The sequence below is a fragment of the Battus philenor genome, unplaced genomic scaffold, assembly GCF_028537555.1.
Source record: "Battus philenor isolate CCGP_79_NKW_IND1 unplaced genomic scaffold, ilBatPhil1.0.hap1 SCAF_6, whole genome shotgun sequence".
Taxonomy (NCBI): Eukaryota; Metazoa; Arthropoda; class Insecta; order Lepidoptera; family Papilionidae; genus Battus; species Battus philenor.
In genome coordinates this window covers 6,733,535-6,756,996 of record NW_027181726.1, presented here as the reverse complement: position 1 = coordinate 6,756,996, position 23,462 = coordinate 6,733,535, and the positions used below count along the sequence as shown (strand labels likewise).

The 23,462-nt window shown below is 33.5% G+C and overlaps 1 protein-coding gene across 2 annotated transcripts in view; it reads left to right on the top strand.

Annotated features, from left to right (window-relative positions):
* The window catches only part of baz (bazooka), a 58,561-nt gene extending 38,775 nt beyond the window's left edge, over positions 1-19,786 (top strand). For both annotated transcript variants that reach the window (XM_068773593.1, XM_068773594.1), the window contains exons 2-20: positions 1,604-1,807; positions 5,081-5,236; positions 7,148-7,317; positions 7,624-7,752; positions 8,094-8,185; positions 8,861-9,054; positions 9,480-9,650; positions 10,095-10,358; positions 10,440-10,615; positions 11,282-11,433; positions 12,212-12,755; positions 13,346-13,491; positions 14,011-14,133; positions 14,991-15,114; positions 15,734-15,886; positions 16,129-16,252; positions 16,881-16,945; positions 17,409-17,495; positions 19,224-19,786. In XM_068773593.1, the coding sequence (XP_068629694.1) occupies positions 1,604-1,807; positions 5,081-5,236; positions 7,148-7,317; positions 7,624-7,752; positions 8,094-8,185; positions 8,861-9,054; positions 9,480-9,650; positions 10,095-10,358; positions 10,440-10,615; positions 11,282-11,433; positions 12,212-12,755; positions 13,346-13,491; positions 14,011-14,133; positions 14,991-15,114; positions 15,734-15,886; positions 16,129-16,252; positions 16,881-16,945; positions 17,409-17,495; positions 19,224-19,356 (3,207 nt within the window). In that variant the 3' untranslated portion in view covers positions 19,357-19,786. The remainder of the gene's footprint in view (positions 1-1,603; positions 1,808-5,080; positions 5,237-7,147; positions 7,318-7,623; positions 7,753-8,093; positions 8,186-8,860; positions 9,055-9,479; positions 9,651-10,094; positions 10,359-10,439; positions 10,616-11,281; positions 11,434-12,211; positions 12,756-13,345; positions 13,492-14,010; positions 14,134-14,990; positions 15,115-15,733; positions 15,887-16,128; positions 16,253-16,880; positions 16,946-17,408; positions 17,496-19,223) is intronic.
* The last annotated feature ends 3,676 nt before the right edge of the window (positions 19,787-23,462 follow it).

Genomic DNA, 23,462 nt, shown 5'->3' with positions numbered 1-23,462 from the left:
GGGTTCGATTCCCGTGGTAAAATCTTATGTAATTTACACTTTGTGCATTACTTATATAGGATTGCCATTGCTCACAAACAAGTTTTCAGAGGGTGGACAGCAGCGTCCTCTGCGTATCATAATACCCCACTGCGATCGCCAACCCGCCTGCGAGCGATATCTTTAGGGAAGGCGTCATTGGGTTGAAATGATGACGAGCATAAATAAAGAGAATTGTATTGACATATATTAAAATACCTACTTCTGTAATCCACACACGTGTAAACCAAAACAAACACATCCACTGTTGATTATTGAATAATTGAACAACACGTCTTCGTTATTTCCTTATTATTTATATCATAACTCAATGCACAATATATCTTATCCTGTTACAAATTTTAAAAAATGTTTTTTTTTCTAAATAAAAACCTATATTTGTATCTCTACACTACTTAAAAATGTGAAATGTGAAAAACTATTTTATTATTACATTTGACTTTAGAAATTGCTAGATGAACTATCCAATATATTGCACGAATGAATAATTAAGTAAACATGTTCATATAATATCATTGACAGACGCAATTAATCCGGCAAACCTACATCATGTTTAAAAACACGCAATGATTACCTTGAATACGGTTTTGTTAGAAAGGATGGCCAATGCATTATCATAGCAGATTAGTTAATAATGTAATTATAAAAAATGAATATACAGGTTAAAAAATAATCCATTAAAATAGTTGTTACTTAGCTTTGTAAAATAAAACATTTGACGGCTCCGTGCGACTTAGTCTACATCGTTCTATATATAATTAAGAATCTGTTGTATATAAATGGTACAACAATATTTTCATTAAATTCTACTTATTTATAAATATTTATGAAGATGTATATAAGACCTCTTTGAAAAGTTTGTTTCATCTTATGTTTTCATACAAGTACGATTTGTATATTTTTAAAATAAATGTAAAACTGTTGACGGGTTAATCTTTATCTACAAAAACAATATAACTTAATATCAAGTGAAATCGCAGTGAAGATGCAATCTTCCGTGATAAAAAAAGGTTATTACTAAAAGCGTACATGCACAAGTGTGATTGACAGTTAAAATGGTTCAATATATATAATTCGCCCAGAATTAATTATATGTCCACATCCTTGTCTATAGCTGTGATCATTTCAACTTAGTGCTGTCATACCCACAAAGACTTACGGACAAGCGAACAAAAGCGCTTGATGAGCAAACAAAGAGAAGTGAAGTACCCATCGACATACATATATACATACATGCGTATATAAGAGCGTTGCTGTTCCATTGAATGAATTGAAAGGCGCAAATAAGGCGTGGGAACGTTTTCACATTTGCTCCATGCTTAACTTCTTTGCTCAATAAAACAGTTTATATTCGTTTAAACACCAGTGATGTGAATCTTTACCTATTCTATACTGTTATTCATTCGTACAAAGACAAAAGTAGACACATTTTTTTAAATCACGTATTCTTGGATAATATTTTATTTTTGGAGTAATAATTTCTCCATAGATAATATTAGTAATATTACTTGAACACTCAGTATTTAATAAACATTATTAAATAAATAAATTTACTGTTTTGCAGGGTCCGGAAACATGGGTAGGCGTGAGGGCCTTACGCGCCAGCTCTGGCGGCATTCTGGATCCCGACGACCGTGTGTGCGATGTGGCGGATGATCGAGAAACCCTGACCGCAGAGTGTGCGGGACAGGCACCACAGCCAAGAGCAGCTCAGGCTGATGGCGCCAGTGGCTCTTCAGCTGGCACCGCCTCGCCGGATATGTTTCGAGTAAGTTTTTTGTTGAAGTAGGAACAGAACAGATAGCAGCTGGGTTCTCAAAGTTGTAGAATGGAGACCATGCTCCGAGCGTAGTACGTCCAATCATAGCAGGCGGATAGACTACCTTGACAAGGTCGTCGGAAGACGCTGGATAGAAGTTATTTCCAACCGGTTATTTTAGAAATCTATGGTGTAGGCCTTCGTCCAGCCATTGTTGTCCTTAGGGCTGAAATCATGATGATGAAATTTTTTGTCACAATATAAAACAATGGGTTAACTGGTAGGGAATAAGTCCGCCATTACACAAGTTGTAAAAATAACAGATAAATGTAAAAGGACAGCAAAATTACACGATTTTAAAAATACCATTTTTCCGTCTGTTTAATATTTTTATTTTATTAAAATATTCAAATATTTACAATATTGAATAAGTAACATGTATAAAATATAAAATATTTCTGGTCGAAAATAATTATTATTTTGTGCTGTATCATTAAAATACCTTTGCCTTTATTTAAATAAAACTTCTGGCTGGATAGTTTATGTGAATCAGTTTGAAAAAAATTATAAATACCGGGAAATAGTGACAAGGTTGCAAATCAAAACTTGTCAGAACTTGATTTAGTTTTGAACATATTGTAGTTATAATTGGTTATTAAAATTTAAAACATGTTCAGTACAAGAAAACGATTTTCGATTTGTAACTGTTGTTTTAAAATGGGCATATCTTTCTCTGAATATTGCTGTTTTCAAGTTGTGCCGAGACAGGTGAATATTTAATTTGTAATAATTGTAATTTGTAAAAGTTATATAGTTTATAAAATAACTTAAGGAAGTAAACCTTAACTAGTGTTAACATGTGAATGTACAATTCCTATTAATATTAATTGTTTGCAATCACCATTAAAAATATTTCAACGTAATTTTAGGTTATTCAGTGCTTATTGCTGTTTTTCGGTTTAGATATTTCCCGATTAAAAATATTTATGATATGAACATATTTTTTAAATGTTGTGCTATACATTTATATACATAATTACTATTTTTTTACTAAATGAATTTTATACTGATATTTTGCAAAAACGGACGGTTTCGTTATCTTGAAATAGGCGGTATTATTAATTTTATTTGTTAAAATTTTGAGTACAACTGCATAGTCATAACCACCTACTTTTTAAAAAAAAGTATAATTTTTTTATATCGCAATAATAATTCATGTCGTGACATGTATCGTATAGTTACGATTTATTATATATTTTTCAGGATATTCTGGATCTGGATTCTTCAGGACCCGACCTCTAGGTCGGGTTACTAATTTTTAAAAAGTATTTTGTTATGATGGTTCGGAAAAAATAAAATTCAATATAAAACATTGGAACTTTTAACAGGACTCTTATTGATCAACTTTCCTCAAAATCTATATTTGACTCTACTATGCTTCTCAAAGTGTTATAGTTGTGGAGATGAAGCAAAAAGAAGTTCTAAAACAACGTTTATTTTTTAATTGTTTAATTAACATTACCAATTTATGTGCATACACTTTCTGTCAGATGTAGCGTCAATAAAAACAAAATAATCGAGCTACATCGTTGCCAAGGATTCTTGTCATTTAAATATTAGTTTATGAAATAATATGCCTTTTTCTTCGTTTATCTTTAACATGCGTTTTGAATTTAATAAATGATTGTCCAAAAATAGTTTGTGGAACTTTATTAAAGAATCTGATTCCGTTCATTATAAATAAAAGAAAGATTTTTTACATGGGAAATTATGGCATAGCCAGTTTTTCACGGTGCTTTGTAAATACACTATGGGCGTCCTCTATAGTTTAGTTGGTAATTTTTTATTTTATAATTATACGTGCTTTTGCTTTTAATAAAAACAAAGCAAAAGAAATCTTTTTTCAGTCAGTGGCATCATTGCTCTAGTGTTTTGTGAAAGAACGTGTCTTGACTTGCAATTACGCGTGCGTCTTTTCATGTAAAAATTTGTTATGTACGTTGATCCTGAGACCGAACATTTTTTTTCATAAAACCGTCAATCGCATGTATTTTAAAGAGGACAAAACTATATTAACTATATGTACTATATATAATTATATGAAAATAGAGTTATATATACCTCCTGTCGTGTTTGCCAAGGCATATAGCGGTATCACGCGGGCGCCAGCCTAAGTAACTATACGCAAGTACTTATTTAGCGGATAAAGAATTAAATGTATACTAACAGGATTATAGAGCACGCAGCCAGGCAGTCAACCAAGCGGAATAATTTAAGCTTATTAGCAATTTTTGCGCATTTAAATTACTTGCCACCATGGTCTGTTTTAACGATAAGAATGCATTGACACTCATTCAGACTGTTTCATTGTTTAAATTTTATTCTTTTTTGACACGGATATGTAAGCTTTGCTCGTTTCGGAGACCCGGAATCGTTACATTAATTATTTTACCGGATTAAATAGCTGTTCTTATATCCTTAAGCGAGTAATTGAGCAATTCTAAGGAATTACCTCGGCTTGGACTATCAATAAAATCACATTTAGCGTTCCGATTTTAAGTTACCCGAGAGAGCCGTACCTCGGCTCGATCGGTTGATATTACTGAATTATAAATTATATTCACGCCCACGAATGTGGATCGGAAATACATGGTGTTCATTATTCGTCATAGTAATTTCAATCGTTGTTGTTCATTGGTGAACTAAGGATTATCCTAGAATTTAAAAAGAACCGATTGAAAGCGGCCTGTGTCCAGCGTCTTCTGACGACCTTAAGACTTTTATCTGTCCTCCTTGTGCGTGGACTTTTTTAAATTTTGGTTTTGTTTATGGGTCTTGTCATGTTCCATTCGATCTCGCAGAGAAATCCCAAGCAAAGCCATCTCCGTGGCTCTTTGAGCGACTGCGAGTTTGCCAATAAGGGCTGAAGTAAGAGAACACATTTCAGTGCCGTCATAAATGAGTTCGTAGGCCTTCGTCTATAAGCACTGTAAAATATTTTTTTTAATGGACCACGTTATTGGGGACCTCTCGTACACCCCTATCTGGTTTTGGACAAGGCTTCACTGCACTGTAATATTGGACGATTTCCGTAACACTGATCTGAGTTGGAATCAACGACTCACCTCTATGAAAGTTAGAATTGCCTAGTTTGACTGTTTGCCAGGTATGCGTACAAGTCAACAATACACGATGTTAGTTAACTCGTATGTATAACTTATCTTTGTTTTAGAGTTTTAAATTAATTGTAGTTGGACGTAAGATGAGAATTGTGTGTCGTAGGGCGGTGGTGGCGTGGGCGGCAGCATGCGGGTGGGTACGAACGAGTCGTGTGTGGAGGTGAGCGCTGCAGAACTGGAGGATGGTGCCAGCGGGCTGCAGGTTCGGCGTGGCAGCGAACCTACTCTGCACCAAGACACCTTACCACCGCAAAGACAGGTACAGCTAATATTTGATTACAAATTTCAATCCGGCCCTAAATAGATAACACACTAAGATATTTACTTTAAGCTCTTTGTACAATTTACTGTTCCTAGCTCTATCCACATTCCCATGCGCACAAATAATGCGTGGGTTAGCGAGCGAGTAACAATTGTGCAGCACCGTTAATATTACATTCTTACAATTAAACTTATTATAACTGTCGCACATATACGTAGTGTATACTCTATTAAAATCAGATCGCTTTAACTTTTATTATATTTCTTGGTATATATTCCAAATATTAACTTTGCAATGGTCTCCGAAGCGCATCAGAACAGAAAAATCCTACTTGCCGTTATTCACTGGTCGCCATCTTGATATAATTATAGAAGTGTCTTTTCAGCCCATAGACACCCACTGCAGGGTCTCATTGATTTCATCAGGTCAGGGTCTCACCCTATGATATCAATTGTTGAAAATAGTTGGCAATTGCAGTATGGTGTTATGGTATGCAAAGGACACCGCTGCACATCTTCTAAAAATTTAGTTTGAGAGCAGTGACAATCTTATATGATTAATGCACAATGCGTAAATTATATAAGATTGTATCCCGGGAAGCGAACTCGCGACCTACGATCACAAATTTCAGTTCTCTACCGCTGTGCTACCACTGTCATAGCACTGTCACCTTAAAATTTTCATGAATAATTTACTAGCAATGGAGAACTATGTCTAGAAGTAGTAAAATTTTCTACAGGTATAAAAATAAAATTTATTTTATTTATATTAGAATTTTTATATAAATATTCTAATATAAACACATTGTTCACACTTGTAAGCATTGTTTATTGTATATTACGATGTTAAACTAACTCTAACCAAGTAGTAAGGGAATTCTTATCTATGACAAGTTTTAAATACTTAATAGCGTTATAATGAAATCTTTCTAAGCGCCCGTGGAAGCGTTTGTCCTGACAGTACAAACATTAAAATGATTATTTGAATAAAGAAAATTTCTTTATTTTCATATATAACATGAATAAATCGTGATAACCACTTTACGTTCCTTTTGATGTTTTTTGGAAAGACACATAACATAAAATTAATTCTGTATATCTGTCTCCATCCGGTAAGAGACCTTCATTTTGTACTTTTACATTATGTCACCAGTAAGCTGATTTAGCTAGGAGCGTTTCAAACCGCGATAACTTATCTAGGTAAACCAGTTGTTATTCAGCCTGCCCACTATCAATGCGCAATTAAATGAATGAATGAATTAGAACCAGTTTTTTTATGTTTGCAATAAATCCACTGATAGCATTATTACATAGGTAAAATATAATAAGAATTTGAATACACTTTTACAACATGCGTATTAGTGTGTTAAAAATGTGCCGACAATATTTGTTAATATTTGGAAGGAATAAGTTACTTGATAAATAAAATGAATGCAAACTTAAAATTTATACCATATGTTTCAATGTTTTATAGAAATAAATATTATTTAGGGTATTAAGTAAAATTTAACGCATTTTCGATATTTCATCTCATCTCGATATCAGACTCTTCACGATATTTTTGGAATCATAGGGCTTAGAGATTTCAAATTTAAGTTGAAATATTCCCTTTTGCCGAGTTGAGTTTCACAGCGGATTGGAATATTAAAGTGAAAGATGGACTGACGACTTAGTTAAGGTTGTCGAATGACGCTGGATGCAGGCCGCTTTTTATCAGTCCTTTTGAAAATCTATGTGGAGTTCTATGCCCAACAGTGGACGTCCTACAGCTCAAATTTTAGTATTTTAGTATAGTATAGTATATATATCATTTACGAAAGTCATGACATATAACACTAAACATCGTGAGTACATTTGACATGGTATAATCGTTCGTATCAGGTGCTGAACAGTCGTTCATCCGTTGCAGGTTTGTGAACAGACAAAACGGTGGTCAGCGGCGGTGGTGTGTCGGGACGACGGCAGCCGCGCCACGCAAAAGGTGCATCCGCTGCCCGACGCAAGCCAGGAGCGTGCGCCGCACGGCCAGCACTTTCAGCGACAGTCCAACCGCCTCTCCATGCAGTTCTCTGGACCTGGGTCAGTTAATAGCTTTGGTTTTAGTATAGCCAGGGTATGACGCCATAATCCATTATGGGGTCAGTGTAGAGTAATGGTTGCGCTCATGCTCATTTTCCTTTGACTCCATGAACCAGTTTAATAATACTATTAACATCAGTCTAATAATTTATACTATATAGGCAGAATAAGTAACGGTAAATTCTTGTCAATGTCCTATCGATTAATAACTGATAATTTTTCTGCTTAAAGTATTAATGTCAATGTTATAATAAGATTGATATCGGTATGTACAGAAAATTGTCAAATTGAATTAATCGTTTTTAGAAGTGGAGTTTGGCTGGATGCTGCGGAAAGAGTACAAATCTATGGTAGCAAAAGCCTGCCTCGCGATGCCAGACGGGAGCCCTTAGGACAGGATACGCCTGTTGATATACAACAGAATCAAAACCACAGGTATAAAATATAAATCAAGGATATAATAGTTACATACATATTCTCCGCTCTGATTCCGAGGTCGAGATTTGGAAGACGGTCCAAAAAGGTAGCGACGATAAATGTCCTGTATTTTTAGAATTTTCTAAAGTTGTAACATCCCTGCTCAACACATGGCAAGGCGCAACGAGAAGTGAGAACTCAAAAAGAGAAGCCAATAAAAAAACATATATATTCAAAATTCATAAAATTTTAATTTCAAATATAGAACTTTAGTACAATAACATTAAGCAAAAAATTAACAAAACTTATAATAAATTTATTTAACAGTTATACGAAATAAAGTTTGTAATTTTTTGCAGAGTGGAAGATATGCTTCGGTGGGTATCTGGTGTGAACAATGTAGCGGACGTGCCTCCAGTGCAAGAACGCCAACTAGATTTTCTACCTGAAGGTGATTTCATTAAGTTTGCTTGGAATTTTTTTCAGCAGTAATAATTATTAACTAGTTTAACAGGAAAAGCATGTCTCTCAGATCCAACATCATTAGTATCTAAGTCAATGTTAGCTCTTATTATCCTAGTTGCATACCCACTCTTTTTTTTCTCTACACTTGGTTTTAATTCACTAATCATACCACATAATTATACACTTTTTGAAAGTTTGGATAAGTCTATCAATAACATAAAATTCCAATGACGTAAACTTAAAATTTATGCTTATAAGTTCCAACTAATACTAAAAAATGTTGTTTAAATAAGTGAAGATATAACATTAAATTTGCTATACATGGACCTACATAATGATCCTACTAAACAATGCACGAGAAGACATACAAGCTCCAGGCCATAAACAATTTAAGTAATTTGGAGGTAGGATTGTAATAATATAAACAGGTTTAAGCTTAATCTTATTTATTAGCAAAAACCTTGTTCTGAAAAATAAACAGATGGTCAGTGACAATGGTAGATGTAAAAAAATGTAGTGTATATTTCTTATATACATATATGCATATTTGGTTAAACTTTGTAAATTGTATTTAGATTTTTGCATTAGAAATAATTGTTACTTTTAACATATTTCTGCAAGAAAAAATTAAATTAAATATGTATTAAATATTACATTGCAGCTAGTAACAGCGAACGAGCCGTATCAGGTCTGGAAGTTCCAGTGAGCCCGAGCAGTAAGCCGGTATCGGGCGCTACGCAGACCGTCCCTGTCACGCTGGTGAAAGGCGAGAAGGGCCTAGGCTTCACCATCACCACACGAGACAACCCTACAGGCGGTCACTGTCCCATATACATCAAAAATATTCTACCTAAGGTAAGTTACTGCTATGCACTGTTCTTAACGATCAACAGCAAGACGGTACAGGATTAAGTTTTCAGTTCAGACCAGTCGTATTCATGCTGATCTATTTTTCCTTTTTCTATCATTTCTAATTAATTCATTTCGTATAAGGCAACAGAACAGATGGCTGCTGGGTCCTTAGGCTTTTGAAGAAGAGATGGACTGGCAAGCGCAAGATGCCAACCTTTAACACGACCATGTTTAGGTTGGATGTAGTATTGTCAGTTTGCGGGAGGGGGGGGGGGGTTAAAAGAGGACATCTTACAATTGAAATGATGGTAAAGATTTTGAGCTGATGACTCAATTACACTATTGACATTGCTATATTAGTTAATGTAATCTTTCTATGTTGATTAAATGTTAGTTGATATCTATAATCCCAAACATCGTTGTTACAGGGCGCAGCTGTAACAGACGGGCGACTCCGCGCTGGCGACAAGTTGGTTTCAGTAAACAACGTGTCGGTGTCGGGGCTCACGCAACAGCAAGTAGTCACGCTGCTGCGGAACACGCCCACCGACTCCACGGTCGACATAATCGTCGAAAGGAACGTGCCTAACAGGACCCAGGTACCAATCTTCCCATTCCAGTTACTTTTCATTATAATTCACTAGAGCACATATTCGTTGAATCTCAAATTATCTAAAAAACTTTGCTCTGTTTGGTAGTTCTTAAAAGCTTGCTTATATAGAAAGAAGACCTGTTGTGGAATTTCTCTGTAATATATAACACGTATTATAATGTATAAATATTGAATTAATTACTAATGTTAAAAGTATAAGTTAGAGAGATGTTTGAATTTTCAACTAAATTGTGAGAATACTATAGCATATTAAGCATTTTAAGCTAAGTTTGTTAAGCATATTAAGTTGAACCACTCGATAAGATCAGTAATTTGTTAATTTAGCAAAAGAAATAGATACAGCTATGATACCCGATTTAATACAAAGTCATACAAGACATTAAATACACATACATTTTTATTAGGTTATTAATTACAAGTTTTTTTCCAGAGGGTGGAACCTCAACAGAGTCCAAATAAATATGTAGAAAAAGCAATAGGATCCACGAACAACGTAACGACAAAGCCAATAGAAGCTAATCAATCAGAGAACGGCAGGGTATCAAGCATAGTGAACGCTATCAATCAAAATCACAACAATAACAATTCGATGCGAGGCCGTATACAGAAGAGCTCGTCTAAAGATGATCTTCTAAACAAGGATCAAAATTTAGACATGCATATGCAAGATGCTTTAAATTCTTCTTCCAATTCTGTAAGTTTTTGCTAATTACATAACTATTGTTTTCCAGATTTTTTATTTTATTATAACAGAATTTACATCACAATATTTCAGATACCGGGATTACGTAATCGTTTAATTCTACGATTAGATGTCCCCGTCCATGATTCCGAAAAAGCCGGCCTCGGTATCAGTGTAAAAGGGAAGGTGACTGTTGGACCAGATCCACAGGACTTGGGCATTTTTATAAAATCAGTATTACACGGCGGCGCTGCTTCGCGTGATGGAAGGTTAGAAACACACTCTTAATTTTTGTTTCAAAAATGATTCAAGTAAATTTAATTTATTTGTTATTAATATAAAAATTATACAAAATATCTGTCATCCCCAATTGGTTTGTAAAATTGCTAAATATGGATTAAATATTATCAGATATTCAAATTTACTAACAATTTTCAAGATCACTAGTGGTTTCTTTGACTCGACAAAAGATTGTAAACTTCATTGTCACTTGTCTAAAATATTGCTATATTTTTTAATTAATTAAATTATCTTCTGCATCGGTAATTGGTATTGATCTAGTATACAATGGTAATAGATGCCTTAATATGTGTTTTTAATTAATTTTAATGAAATTTTAATCAATATTATGCATAACGACTAATAAGTAACACATTAATCCAGTATACTTTTCGATACAATTCTAATATGTACTCAATATATACATTATACCGATTTTATTCTTATTTATAATATATATATTCAAATGAATGGTTAGATAAAATATATATCCAAATACTCAAGTATATTTTATACCACCTAGGATAAGTTCATGTTAAATTTCTAGATTTAATTTCTTCCATTTCATAGAGGATTAGTCAATGTCTTAACATTTCAATGGTGTTTAGCCAAAAATTATTTGAATGAAAAAACATTTGTTTAATTGTTGCCGAAAGGTTGCACACGAATGATCAGCTGGTAAGCGTCAACGGTGTATCCTTAGTGGGGCAGAACAACGCGCAGGCCATGGAGACGCTGCGCAGGGCGTTGTTGCACGCGCGCCCACATGTTCGCGGCAGTATCTCCCTCGCCGTCGCCCGACGCACAGGTACGCGCACACATAAATACAAACACACACAGCCCTTATTACACACATACACACAAACTTAAAAAGAAAATTAAATTCGACCTGATGTTAATAACAGCCATTGGTGTGATTAAAATATTAATTTAATAATTGTGGTCAATACTTTACTGTTCATTTTATCTAAGGCTGCTATTATTATTAATTAAACCGGAACTTCTTAAACTTAATTTTAATGTATGCGGAACTTTTCGCAATAAATAGTTATTGTGACCTAACGAGAAATAAAGTATTCTTTAACTTATATTGTGACGCCCTCTAGACTTTGCCACTGTTTGCAGCGCCCCCGTCTCTTGGTTTAATAAACCTACACATCGGTGTGTATTGGTAATTCAGTAATAAAAAAAAACTCCAAATGACATTTATATTTAATATTTAAAACTAAGAACTTAAAAATATTAAGAATTTAATTACAATCAGAATATTATTAATAGGTGTAATGTAAAATGAATATATTTTTTATAAAGATCCACTAATAAGAAGCATATAATTTTTTTTCTGTGCACCTTTACATAATACGTGGTTCAGATTTGAAAAATAGATTCATTTTTTTGTGTGCATCCAATGTCGATGTGTAATGATCGTGTCATAGGAAGTATATAGTCGATCTGTGAATAGGTTCACGGCGCACAGTCAGGGAAACCGCTTGTCAAATTACACGGAAACATTAATTTCTTGTTAGCGCTATGAATGTTTGTTATATAATAATCTGATATAATATATACATATGTATATTATACAGAAAGCATGGACAGTCTCGCCCGGTGGAAGGACGACACACCACCAAACGGCAACGACACAACCAACTCGAACGACAACAGCAATTCACAGAACTTTAACACCGTCATTTATAATTCCGACAAAGAAAACAAAAACATAGACTATACCCAGAAGTTCGAAGCGAAACAAAAAGAGGTCAGCATGGATAATCCCGACGGAAGGAGCAACAAGAAACACGCATCCATTGTAACTATAAATAATAACAATAGCTGGGTCTCTAACCAATCGGATGATAGTAAAGGTTATTTAGAAAGAGATAAAGACAACGTAGTTCCTCACGATACGAAAAGAGACAGCTTCGAATGGAGTCGCTTGGACGGATGGAACCCAGTGATAGACAGACTGACGGGTCTTAGAAATGAAAGTTATTATATGGCGACGCAAGTGGATGGAGCTGTAGCTAATGGTGGTCACCATTACCGGCAAAACCTGGGACATGTGCACATGGCGCGCTCACCACCTGCGCACCATAATGTTATTATTGAAGAAGATTACGGAACGACGAGGTATGTTCTAATGTACTTTATTAAATCCTTTAGTAAAAAACATGATGTTATTTCCGGCAGACTTCCAGTCAACTCTGAAATTGTTTAGCGCAGAGATACAGTCAGAGAGATAATATTAAGTAGTAGACAATAATCATTACAATTTAAACCAAGTTCCAAAAAAACCTTTTTATTAGTAATAAAATATAATTAAAAAAAGTATTACGTTTAGGTAAGTGTTAACACAATTCAAAACTTGTCTTTAATTTTTTTTGTTGGCTAGTACATTTATCTGCTAGCATAGTTGATAACAGCTGCCCACAATATATTAGAGTTACAAATTACAATTTTAAATAAATAAATACCAATAAACGAAGTGTTTATAGCGTAACTGCACTTTATATTCAACAAAAAGTATACTCCGTAGCAACACGCTAATACAAAACATTCACAAAACTCGCCGCTCTCGTCTAACTAATTAAACCTATAATTTGATGTATTTTTTATCTCGATATTCAAAGTGTACTAGAAGTTTGACGCGATCTGTACCTGTACTACTGAAACCTGTTAGTTTGAATACCAGTATTACAAAATGTGATTTTTTTGTACAGAGGCGGCGAGTCTGGCAGCGAATGTGGCGCCGGTTTCAGCCGCGACGCCGTGGGACGTCGCTCCATGTCCGAGAAGCGGCACGCGGCACTAGACGCCAAGCAGACCGGCACCTATAAGAAGATCAAAGAAATTAAAGCAGTCAACTGTTAGTACATCACGTTAAATCACTATGTACAGGTTGTCTTGTATATAAACGTCAAGCTGAAATTTACTCCAAAAATATAAAAAAGAATATATATTATATAACATAAGAATATATTATATATAACTTACTATTAAAAAATAAGTTTGTTATGTTTCAATTAATTTTAAATACATGGTGTGGCAAAAAGTGCTATTCCCTTGTAAATTAGGCCAACGCAGCATGATCATTTCTCCACCGTTTCAATAGCGGTTCGTATTATTAGAAATAGATAGGACATCATAGGATGTATTAATTCATATTTTGAAATGCGAAAAATAAAAAAAAAACGTTTCAGTTGTTTTTTGAAACTTAATTTTCGTGCCTTATTACCTGATTTTCTGCTTGACTTTTATTTATAGGACGTTTAGATATATCTTTGTAATTAATACTCAAATAATTTAATACTGAACTTACGATATTCTATTTCTTACAAAATGTGTGAAATTTATATTTTAATAAATATTAATAATTTTGTTTTAGCGATGCAAGTTGGGCCGTCTCTAGGAATGCGAAAGTCATCAAGCTTGGAGTCTTTGCAAACAGCTATACAAGAAACACAAAAAAATCCCCGCAACGAACCCTTATATGCACGAGCACATCCTCGTAAGTCTTCTCATAATCTATATTCACTTTTTTCTGGTTTATTTATTAATAAAATATAAGAGCAATTGATGCTTATCACGTAATGGTTTTAACTTAGGTTACGGGCGTAATCACCGACAGATGTAAACTTCCTAAGATTGGCACAGAGTGCACGAAACTGTAATTAACAAGATTAGGACATGTACCGTCAACAAGTTTACATGGACGGTAGCTAAATCTAGGTCTATAAAATACAAATAATCCTTAACGTTTAGTCTTTCCATTGTAGCGATAGAAGAAAGTTGTTAAATCCACAAAAAAAATAACAAAGAAATGTAAATATTATACCACCCAAGCCACACTTAATTTTACATTTAGTCTTACATATATGAGTTAGAATCATATATATAAAGCATTGAAACACCTAAGAAATTAAAAATTAAGAAATCTCATTTATATTAATTTTAGTACATACTTAGACCGAACAAGAAACAAAATTGTAAAAAATCCAAACATCAGCATGTAAACAAATTGCATGTCTTCTGGAATCTTCCGAATTATGAAAGGGATTTTAGGCATTGCAAAAAACTTTTAACTATAGATGAAAGTAACATCGTTTGCAAATATGCTTATAAAGGACTAAAATAAAGAAACATGGCATATTCACGGTGTGAAAGGAGACTTGTGAGCCTCCGATAAATACATTTGTATAAGAATTTATTGCTCTAAGAGCTCTCAGGTTTATTGCCAGTTTTTATTATGTTAGTCTATTCCAGCATTTTCATGACATTACAAGTGATCATAAGTAGATATAAATGCATTGCATACCAAAACCAACCAAATATTTTTGTACATAAATTACTAACTTTATTTTTCAGCGCTTAAACATTGGTTAACGGATGACAATAATGCTCCAGAGCATATTATCAGAGGATCACCACAGCAGTCTTCTCTGTCACACAAAAAGCCGTCGTTACTGAAATCATTATCTACGATGTTTAGGTAAATTTTACTTATGTAATAATATGTAAAAATGTATGTAATGAACGTACCACAACCCCCTTACCGATAGAATTTCATAATATAAATTCTTAGCTGTCCTCTATTCGTTGAAAGGAACATAACTACCTAAATACAAGTCTCTAAGCCTTATGGTTTCAGAGAAAATATGATGAGTCAATACATAGTTGGAAATATCTTGTGTATTTATATATAAATAACTATTAGATCTATTTTAGTTAGTTGACGTAGCCATTTTTTCGGTTTACGGATGTAGACATGACTCTTTAAATAAACCCATAAAAGTGGTCTGCTGGGGACCAATCACCTCGTCTGGAAATCGGCATATTTTGAATGTGTAACAAGTGGCTCCATCTTGTTTAAACTATGTGTTACAATTGTTGCCACTAAATTCCAGTAGTATCGGTGTCAAGAACTTATTCTACGTGTTTATTTCAGATGTGAGATATGATTGTTAATCAATTCTTAGCCCATTCTATGTACAGACATTTTAACTAATATTATACACATTGCGTGAAAGAAAATTAAGTATGTGAAAAATTCACGTAATAGTACCACATTTATGTATTCAGATTGTTAATATTATTGGTAACTTGTATAGAATTGGCAAACCAAGTAAGAAAAATGAAAATGACGGATACGGGAGATCGCAGCCCGGCCGATCTTCAGAAAAATCGTTATCGCGTGAGGTACTCGAGAGGCACAATCGAATAGACGAGAGGACGGAGGATGCCAACCCACCGCCGCCGCAGAGGTAATTAATTAATCAAAAGCTTATGAATTTTTATTTAAAATCAACATCTTACTTTAAAACAATACAAATACTTATTTTTTTTTTTGATTGCAACTCCTATATACACCAACTATAACAGCCTTTAAAATGATTGATTCAATTGAAGTAGGAGCTGACATGGGCCTTGGCCATAATCCTCATGAGAAATAGACTAAGAACGATGTAATGTAATGTTAAATGATTTTTATGATTTTTTGCATCAGGGAAGAGTCGAGCCGGTCGCGACAGAGCAGCAGCGAGCGTGGGTCGCGGTCGGACAAGCGTGCGCAAGCGCCGCCCTACCGCGCACCGCCCGCTCGCACCGCACCTGCGCACTCGCACACACACGTACGTATACATATACAGCCATTCTAAAACCAACCGGCATCGTTAGAAACGAGGTTGGCTCGTGTATCACTTGGGCCACCAGCCCATGAATACTCTTGATAGTAACGTAGCTGGAGTTTCTTCCGCCAGTTCTTCCTAGTGATAACGCTTTACCAAGTACTGGTTAAAGTAACCTGGTACCAATCGACTAAGTCAAAATTCGGCTCTCTCGGGTGCCTTTATGTCTGAATGATAGACAGGTTATTATCGAAGAGCGACCGCCCAATTCCTGGTCCCCGAGAGTGCCCTCTATCATGCCAATGAAATCCTAGACCTCGATGGCTTCCTAATCTGGAGAAACTAGGCCAAGTACGAGTCGAGCCGCTGCCATTCAATCACCATCCGGTCTTATAAACGGGATTGGATCGTAAATCACAAGAGACCAACTTCTGATCATTCTTGATAAATGTCCCTTCCTCTGCTACTTCTCCCAACTAACGTTTTCCGAAGTGTAAACGAACAACACTTGAATAGAAGTTATTCTGCACTGTTAGATTGTCTCGAAGCAAACACAAAGATTTTTAATTTCAAAAATTAACGTTTGAATCCATATATGATATTTTTATACTAAACAAAATATTTATTACAGGGAATGGAATCAGCATGGGGTCCAACAGGACACTATGTAAACTATGAAGAAATTCAAAATTTTCAGTAAGTATTCCAAAACATTTTATTTAAAAGCTTCATCTGGCAATTTCTATCCAATAAAACTAATATATTTATATTGACTTATGTAATATAAACCAGATAATAGTACTAGCGGATTCCATCTAATTAGATATATATATATATATATATATATATATATATATATATATATATATATATATATATATATATATATATATATATATATATATATATATATATTAGACAGATATCATCTCTTGCAAATTACAAGGATGCTGCAAATGATATTTCCTATAAGGGATAATGAGTTGTAAAGTTGTTTTTTGTGCTGGACTACGACATCATATGACTTTTAGTAACTATTTACAGTTGAACCCTTGCAATTATAGCATATTCATCCGTTTTAGCTTAGACACGGTATGAGAAATTCTCTGGACATTAAACGACGTAATCGCGATGATTAGAACTTTTTTATATTTTACAGTGAACGTCGTGAAAAACTAAGCGAAGTGCAGATAGGACAAATGAGGCTACAGATGAGTGCACAAAGGACAAAGGCCGAGGAAGAGAGGTAAATACATGTTTTTCATTACGTTACGTACATTAGTTGCACGTGTTTTATTTACTTGTTATATTGTTATACTAGCTATACCCTGTACTGCTGTTTGTCGATGTAATGTAATATAATACATACTTAATAATTTTTATCCTGCCAAAAAAATATTTTTCCCAAGTTACCGTCATAGTTTAAACCTACATTTTTTTATGAACGTTTCTCTTCTTTTCGAGAAAGAATTCCGTAAATTCTGTTCTTAACTAGCTACTACTTGACCAACAGAATATTCCTAACAACGTTAAAGTCTCTAAACCTTACCGTTTGGTACCAGAGCCACCGTGATGAGTCAGTACATGGGTGGAAATGTCATCCACCCATGTACTGACTGTATCGTATCAACTGATAAATATTGCACATTGGTGTGTGACGTTTTGACAGTCGTTGTATTTCGTGCGACAGAGATAACGCTCTACGAACCGAAATTAGCCGAATGTCTCTTTCCAAAGGTCGATGTGCAATATTTATCGCCGTATACTGTAATTTCACTAATTATTCTTATTATCATTATTCGTAGAAATATATATACCCGAACTAAACACTTAATCTCGTTTAATCCCTTATGCACTCTTTTATATTCAACACACGTTCATTACACATTAGTTTAATACATAGTTATAGTTTTAAAGGGGTTGAATGTATTTGTCAATTAATGTATTGTATACCATTTCGAGAAATCGTTTCTAAAATAACAATTACTACAAATTAAAATTAATTGTCGTTTTTGTTCCTGCAGACTTTAATGCCATATGATACTAATGTAATGTAACGTATTTCACAGTAATAACTTCATACAAGGAGATGAGATATAGAGCATATTTACTTAATTTATTTTGTTAAAATAAATGAAAAAATATAAAGTAATAAATACAAAATAAAATCCATTTATTGAAAAAAGTGTAATATCGTCGTAAACATTGGATAAAATTTATTTACTTTTGCATAAAATTTACTGAGGAGAGAACAAATCCATTAATTTTGACGGTGGGCGTTTCGAGTACACCTACTCGTTTCATTAAAACACTTAATTTGTTTTGGCTGCGCGTAAACGAACTTCATGTTCCGCGCTAACCATAACCCACCCGCAGTTTATTTACGACTTCGTGCATATTGTGCTATTCGAGTAACTCTAGAGGTGCTTATATTTTATTATTACTGCTATTTCATTAGGCGATAAAAGCTCCAAAGGGGAGAATGTATAGCATTTGCTGTCAATTAATATAATGTACACAAAATTATTACTAAAATTATTTATTGTTTATTGTCTGTCTCTGCAAACTTTGTACCGACAGAGTTAGTGGCCTGTAGCATTTCAATGAAAAAAAAAATAATTATTGTAACTTATTTCAGAGCGATCACTTTACAGAAGGTAATTAAGGTGTTCGCTTTAAGCTTTTACATCTTTTTGCAAATGTGCTATATGTTTACCCCTATAAAACTTTTACATATTTAACCAATTCAATATGCCTGTGGATATTTCAAGGACATGTATATATTAGTTTTATTTAAAGTATGGTTCCATTGGCTCTCTGAGGCAATGAGAATTTATTTTTTTTCTTTATTTATTAATACTTCGTATTTGATTCTTTGAGAAGACACTTTCGAACGTTATGGTTATAAAACCTAAAACGTCGAATATTTGTTTTCATGGCATTTTTTTTAACGTACATGTTTCACTTCACACAGCCGCAGGGGCTTACCGGGTGGTTACCACTCGCAGCGTTCCTGCAGGGAAGGCGGCAGTCGACCGCAGTCCAATTACTACGAGTACGAAAGCGCACCGCCCAGGCGACCCGGCAAGCTTTCGCACTACCACTGAATCAACTCGGCTTGTATTGAAAACTTCTAAAATCTTCCAAAGTATTCTATAGGCATAGCAAACTTCGGCTAAAATATAATTGTACGTCAAATCCCGTGTACACAAACGTACCTTCTAATTTGTACGTTTACAGATGAATAAATATCGATAATAAATATCAAATACTAGTTGGTTTTTTGTAATCAAATGTAGCGTTACTTCCAAAAATGTTCGAAAATATATTTAAAATGAAGCCGCAAACATATTTTTGAGACCTAATACTGCTTATAATGTAGATGTCGATCGTGTGCCGAGAGTTGAACACGTCCGTCCCGCCGGTGCTGGTTAAACCGCTGAATGATCACATGACGTCATTTAAAAATCATTTCATAGTTTTTGTAAGCTTTTTCATTATTTTATGAATTAAAGTTGTATTCAAACTTTTCCCAGTTATATATTATACTTGCATTATTAACAATTATCATTGTTGTTATATTTTTTATGTACTGACTCTCTTTGAATTGTTTCTTTAAATAAGTCACACATGGTTGTAGACTCGTTACAAGCAGTTTAGTACTTAATCATAAAATGATTATTATATTTATCTAATAAAAGAACTGATAAGTATTAAAGAAAATATTTATAAACATTATTCATAAATTTTCTTCAAATTGTGTGCGAAAGTTTTTGAGTTTTCTAAATTAACACACTTTCAATCCGCCTCTGATACAATATTTATGTCAAATGGTTGTTAATAGAAAGTTGTCATAATAAAAAAAAACCTTTATATTTAGAAATTGTTAAGCAGAGAATCCTTGATATTTATGCCATCAACGAACTTATTGACTTTATTGAAGTATACTAAAATTATTTTTATAAATCCACGCAAACGTCAACATATACATAGTTAATATGATTGTTAATTATCTAGAACTGTCAATTAATTATATTGCGAGTGTCAAGATAAAACGAAACGTTTGATTGACAGTTGAAGACGCTTCTGGCACAGCACAAAGTTCCATGGTTTAGAGGGGAGATCTTTGACACAAAATTAATCTGTAATGAATATTTTCTATTCTCGAATGACCACTAAGCAATATAATATTGTATTTTTTTAATTGTATTGATTATAGTTTAATAATATGTCATTTTTAACATTTTTAGATATTTCAATGAGTACACAAAAAATGTACATTTAAGATGAATATATTAAAATGATGTTCGGTCGCATATAGATGCTATTAAATATTTAAAAAGTTGTTTATTATAATTATCAGAAACATTAAATTATTTTACAATATTTCCAGTGTCTTATTGGATACAAATGACAATTTTACTGGTAATAACATATCGTATATATCAATGTAATAAATTATGAGTTGTATTTTTTGTATTTTAGGTTATTTGTTTTAGAACAAGTTATTGATATAGTAAAAATCTCAGTTCTTTGATTTTTTTACCGAAATCTATCCAAATATATGAATAATACCGTATTTAGTGATAAATATTGTGAGGCGGATTGTTATAAATTGTTTGGACTACATGTGTCAATCAAAAAGCTTAGTGCCATTAAAATTCTTCATTTTTTACCATCCTGAAGTCAATTACGTTTCATTGTAATTCTCTTGCTAGGATTGTGTAAATACATCTCATTTTGTGTTTACTAGATCATAAGTTATTAGCATTCCTACTAAAGCTCGTTTTTAAGTTCTTAAATCAAAGAAGCTTTAATGTTTAGTTTAGACATGTAAAATAGAAGGGAATTATTCCTGACTGAATGTCATTTTATTTTAAGACATTTTTGTGTAAAACGTCTGCAAATATGCTTTGAATTTTCAAATAAATTTTATCATAAGATATTTCAAATAAATAATTTCATCAATTACCTTTTATTTTTTCTACATACACTACGCTAACTGTATAGTATTAAAATTTATGACAAAATGAAGATTAGTCATTGTATTGCATAAGTATGTGGATTCCGTTTTGAAAGCTGGTTGTACAGACATTTAAATAAAGATGCATTTTGGATAGTTATTGAATAATTTGAATTTAAAGTTACTATTATTGTATGAATGGAATTTTCGTCTAACTTTGTCATATCATCTGTATATATTATAACATATGACAATTTAGTTTTATAAGTGAAATTATAAAGTTTGTGTATTCGTTGCAAACATTGGCCATCGGTACCTTGAATAAACAATACTATTGTGTTAATGTTTTTTATTTTATTTAAGCAACATACTTGTAACATGAAAAACCATAAGTATTAACATAAAAGTTTAGTATTTTTTTTAATACGGCGGATGGACGGGAACAAAAAAAATTGTATTTTTTCATTTTGACAAAAAAATTATTTACAAAAAAACCTTAATTTTAGCATTTGATACTTCTGGTTTAATAAAATTAATAACTTATAGGCAACTGTATGGTTTTAAATTACAAACCCATATAGTATTTATGTATAATCCATACACGTAGTAAATTAAAAAAAATTACTAAACAAAACTTGCATAAAAATCACCTGTCCGAGTTTGTACGTTCGTTCGTTGTGGGCTTTGTATCAGTTTTGTTGCAACCCTAGGTTAAAAGAAGACTTTATCTTCATCATTATTATTTCAACCATAAGACGTGCACTGCTGGGCTTTAGCCTTTCCTATAGATTACCAATAGACTGGTTGTGGGCGGCCTGTATACAGCGATAGGACATTATAGCGGAACTCATTTTAATTCTCTTCTCAACAAATTGGACGGACTCTTCTGAAATTCTTCAAAATATCAATGTCCAATTGTTATAATGTCCACACAATCATGGACATTTCCCAGCTGTATACAATAATAATAATACAAAAAGAGGAAATCCAGTGAGACAAGGTGTCATGTGTGCAAAGTGTAAGAATAGGTATATAATAGTACCATATACTTTGTGCAAGCAATGCATTTCTGGCCTATGTGTAGCATCACATTTTGAAATATATCACACCAAAGCATAAAATGTTATTCTATATTGTACAATGAATGCATTGTAATACTCTAATTTTATTTGTCATTAATTAAAACAAAATTGTCAACATAAAGAAACACGGTTATAAAAACATAGTTGTTTAAATAACAATATAATTAATATCCACTTTTAACGTGAACACTCTCATCACAATTGCGTTAAAGAGCAAGACGGGATCAGTGACGCTGCTCGAAGCAGCGCGGCATGTGCCAGCTGTGCGCTTTCACTTGTGGCCGTTGACTAAAATCAACTCTCATATAGACGTGGTTAAGTAAGCTCTATATGATTGACCACAGCTTCACAATCAAACAGTAAAGTTTCCATCATTTTCCACATTTCACTTCATATAATATAAGACATGCCTGAAACATGTCTCAATAAATTTTTGAATATTCTTATCATTCTTTCAAAAAATTCACCTCACCAAGAAGCTGAGGGTACATTTAACTTACATTTTATGCAGAGAATAGTAGACTGTTGTAGTACTACATCGCTATCTAATTCAGACAACAAATTCTTTGAAGTAAAATTTATTAGTATTTTCAGAAATCATCATACCCTTACTGGCAAAGAAATCTCGTAATGTCATCAGAAATGTTTCTGTTGATAATAATTGTGTGAGTTTTAAGTGTACCACATACTATACTACCCATGTATATAGTACAATCCAACCTCTTCCCCCGCTTCGCAGATATATTGGACCAACTTGGTCCACCCCGCTTACTTCACAGAGTGCAGTTGGCAGTAAGTATTCTACAGGTAAGGGTGCAGTTTGTACTTAGGTAGGTTTTGTTCTGTCTTCTGCAAATCACATAATTGTCCATTATTTATTTAACCAATTTTCTGATTACTTGATTCATTTTCATAATTTTCTCTTGATTTTTTTCTTCATATGATAACTCTTTCCTTTTCTTCTGGTGTTTTTCGAAGATGTATTTTAAGAAATACGAAATCCATGCCACCATTCTAATAATTTCTTTGTACTTTGAGAACTGGATTCGTGTCTGGTTCAGATGTTAATTGGGTACGGGGAATTCTCGGAGTACCTGCATAAGTTTGAGCTCGAGGAGAGTCTCTCGTTCATCTGTGACCCGGGAGTGGACCAGACCGTGGTGCACCT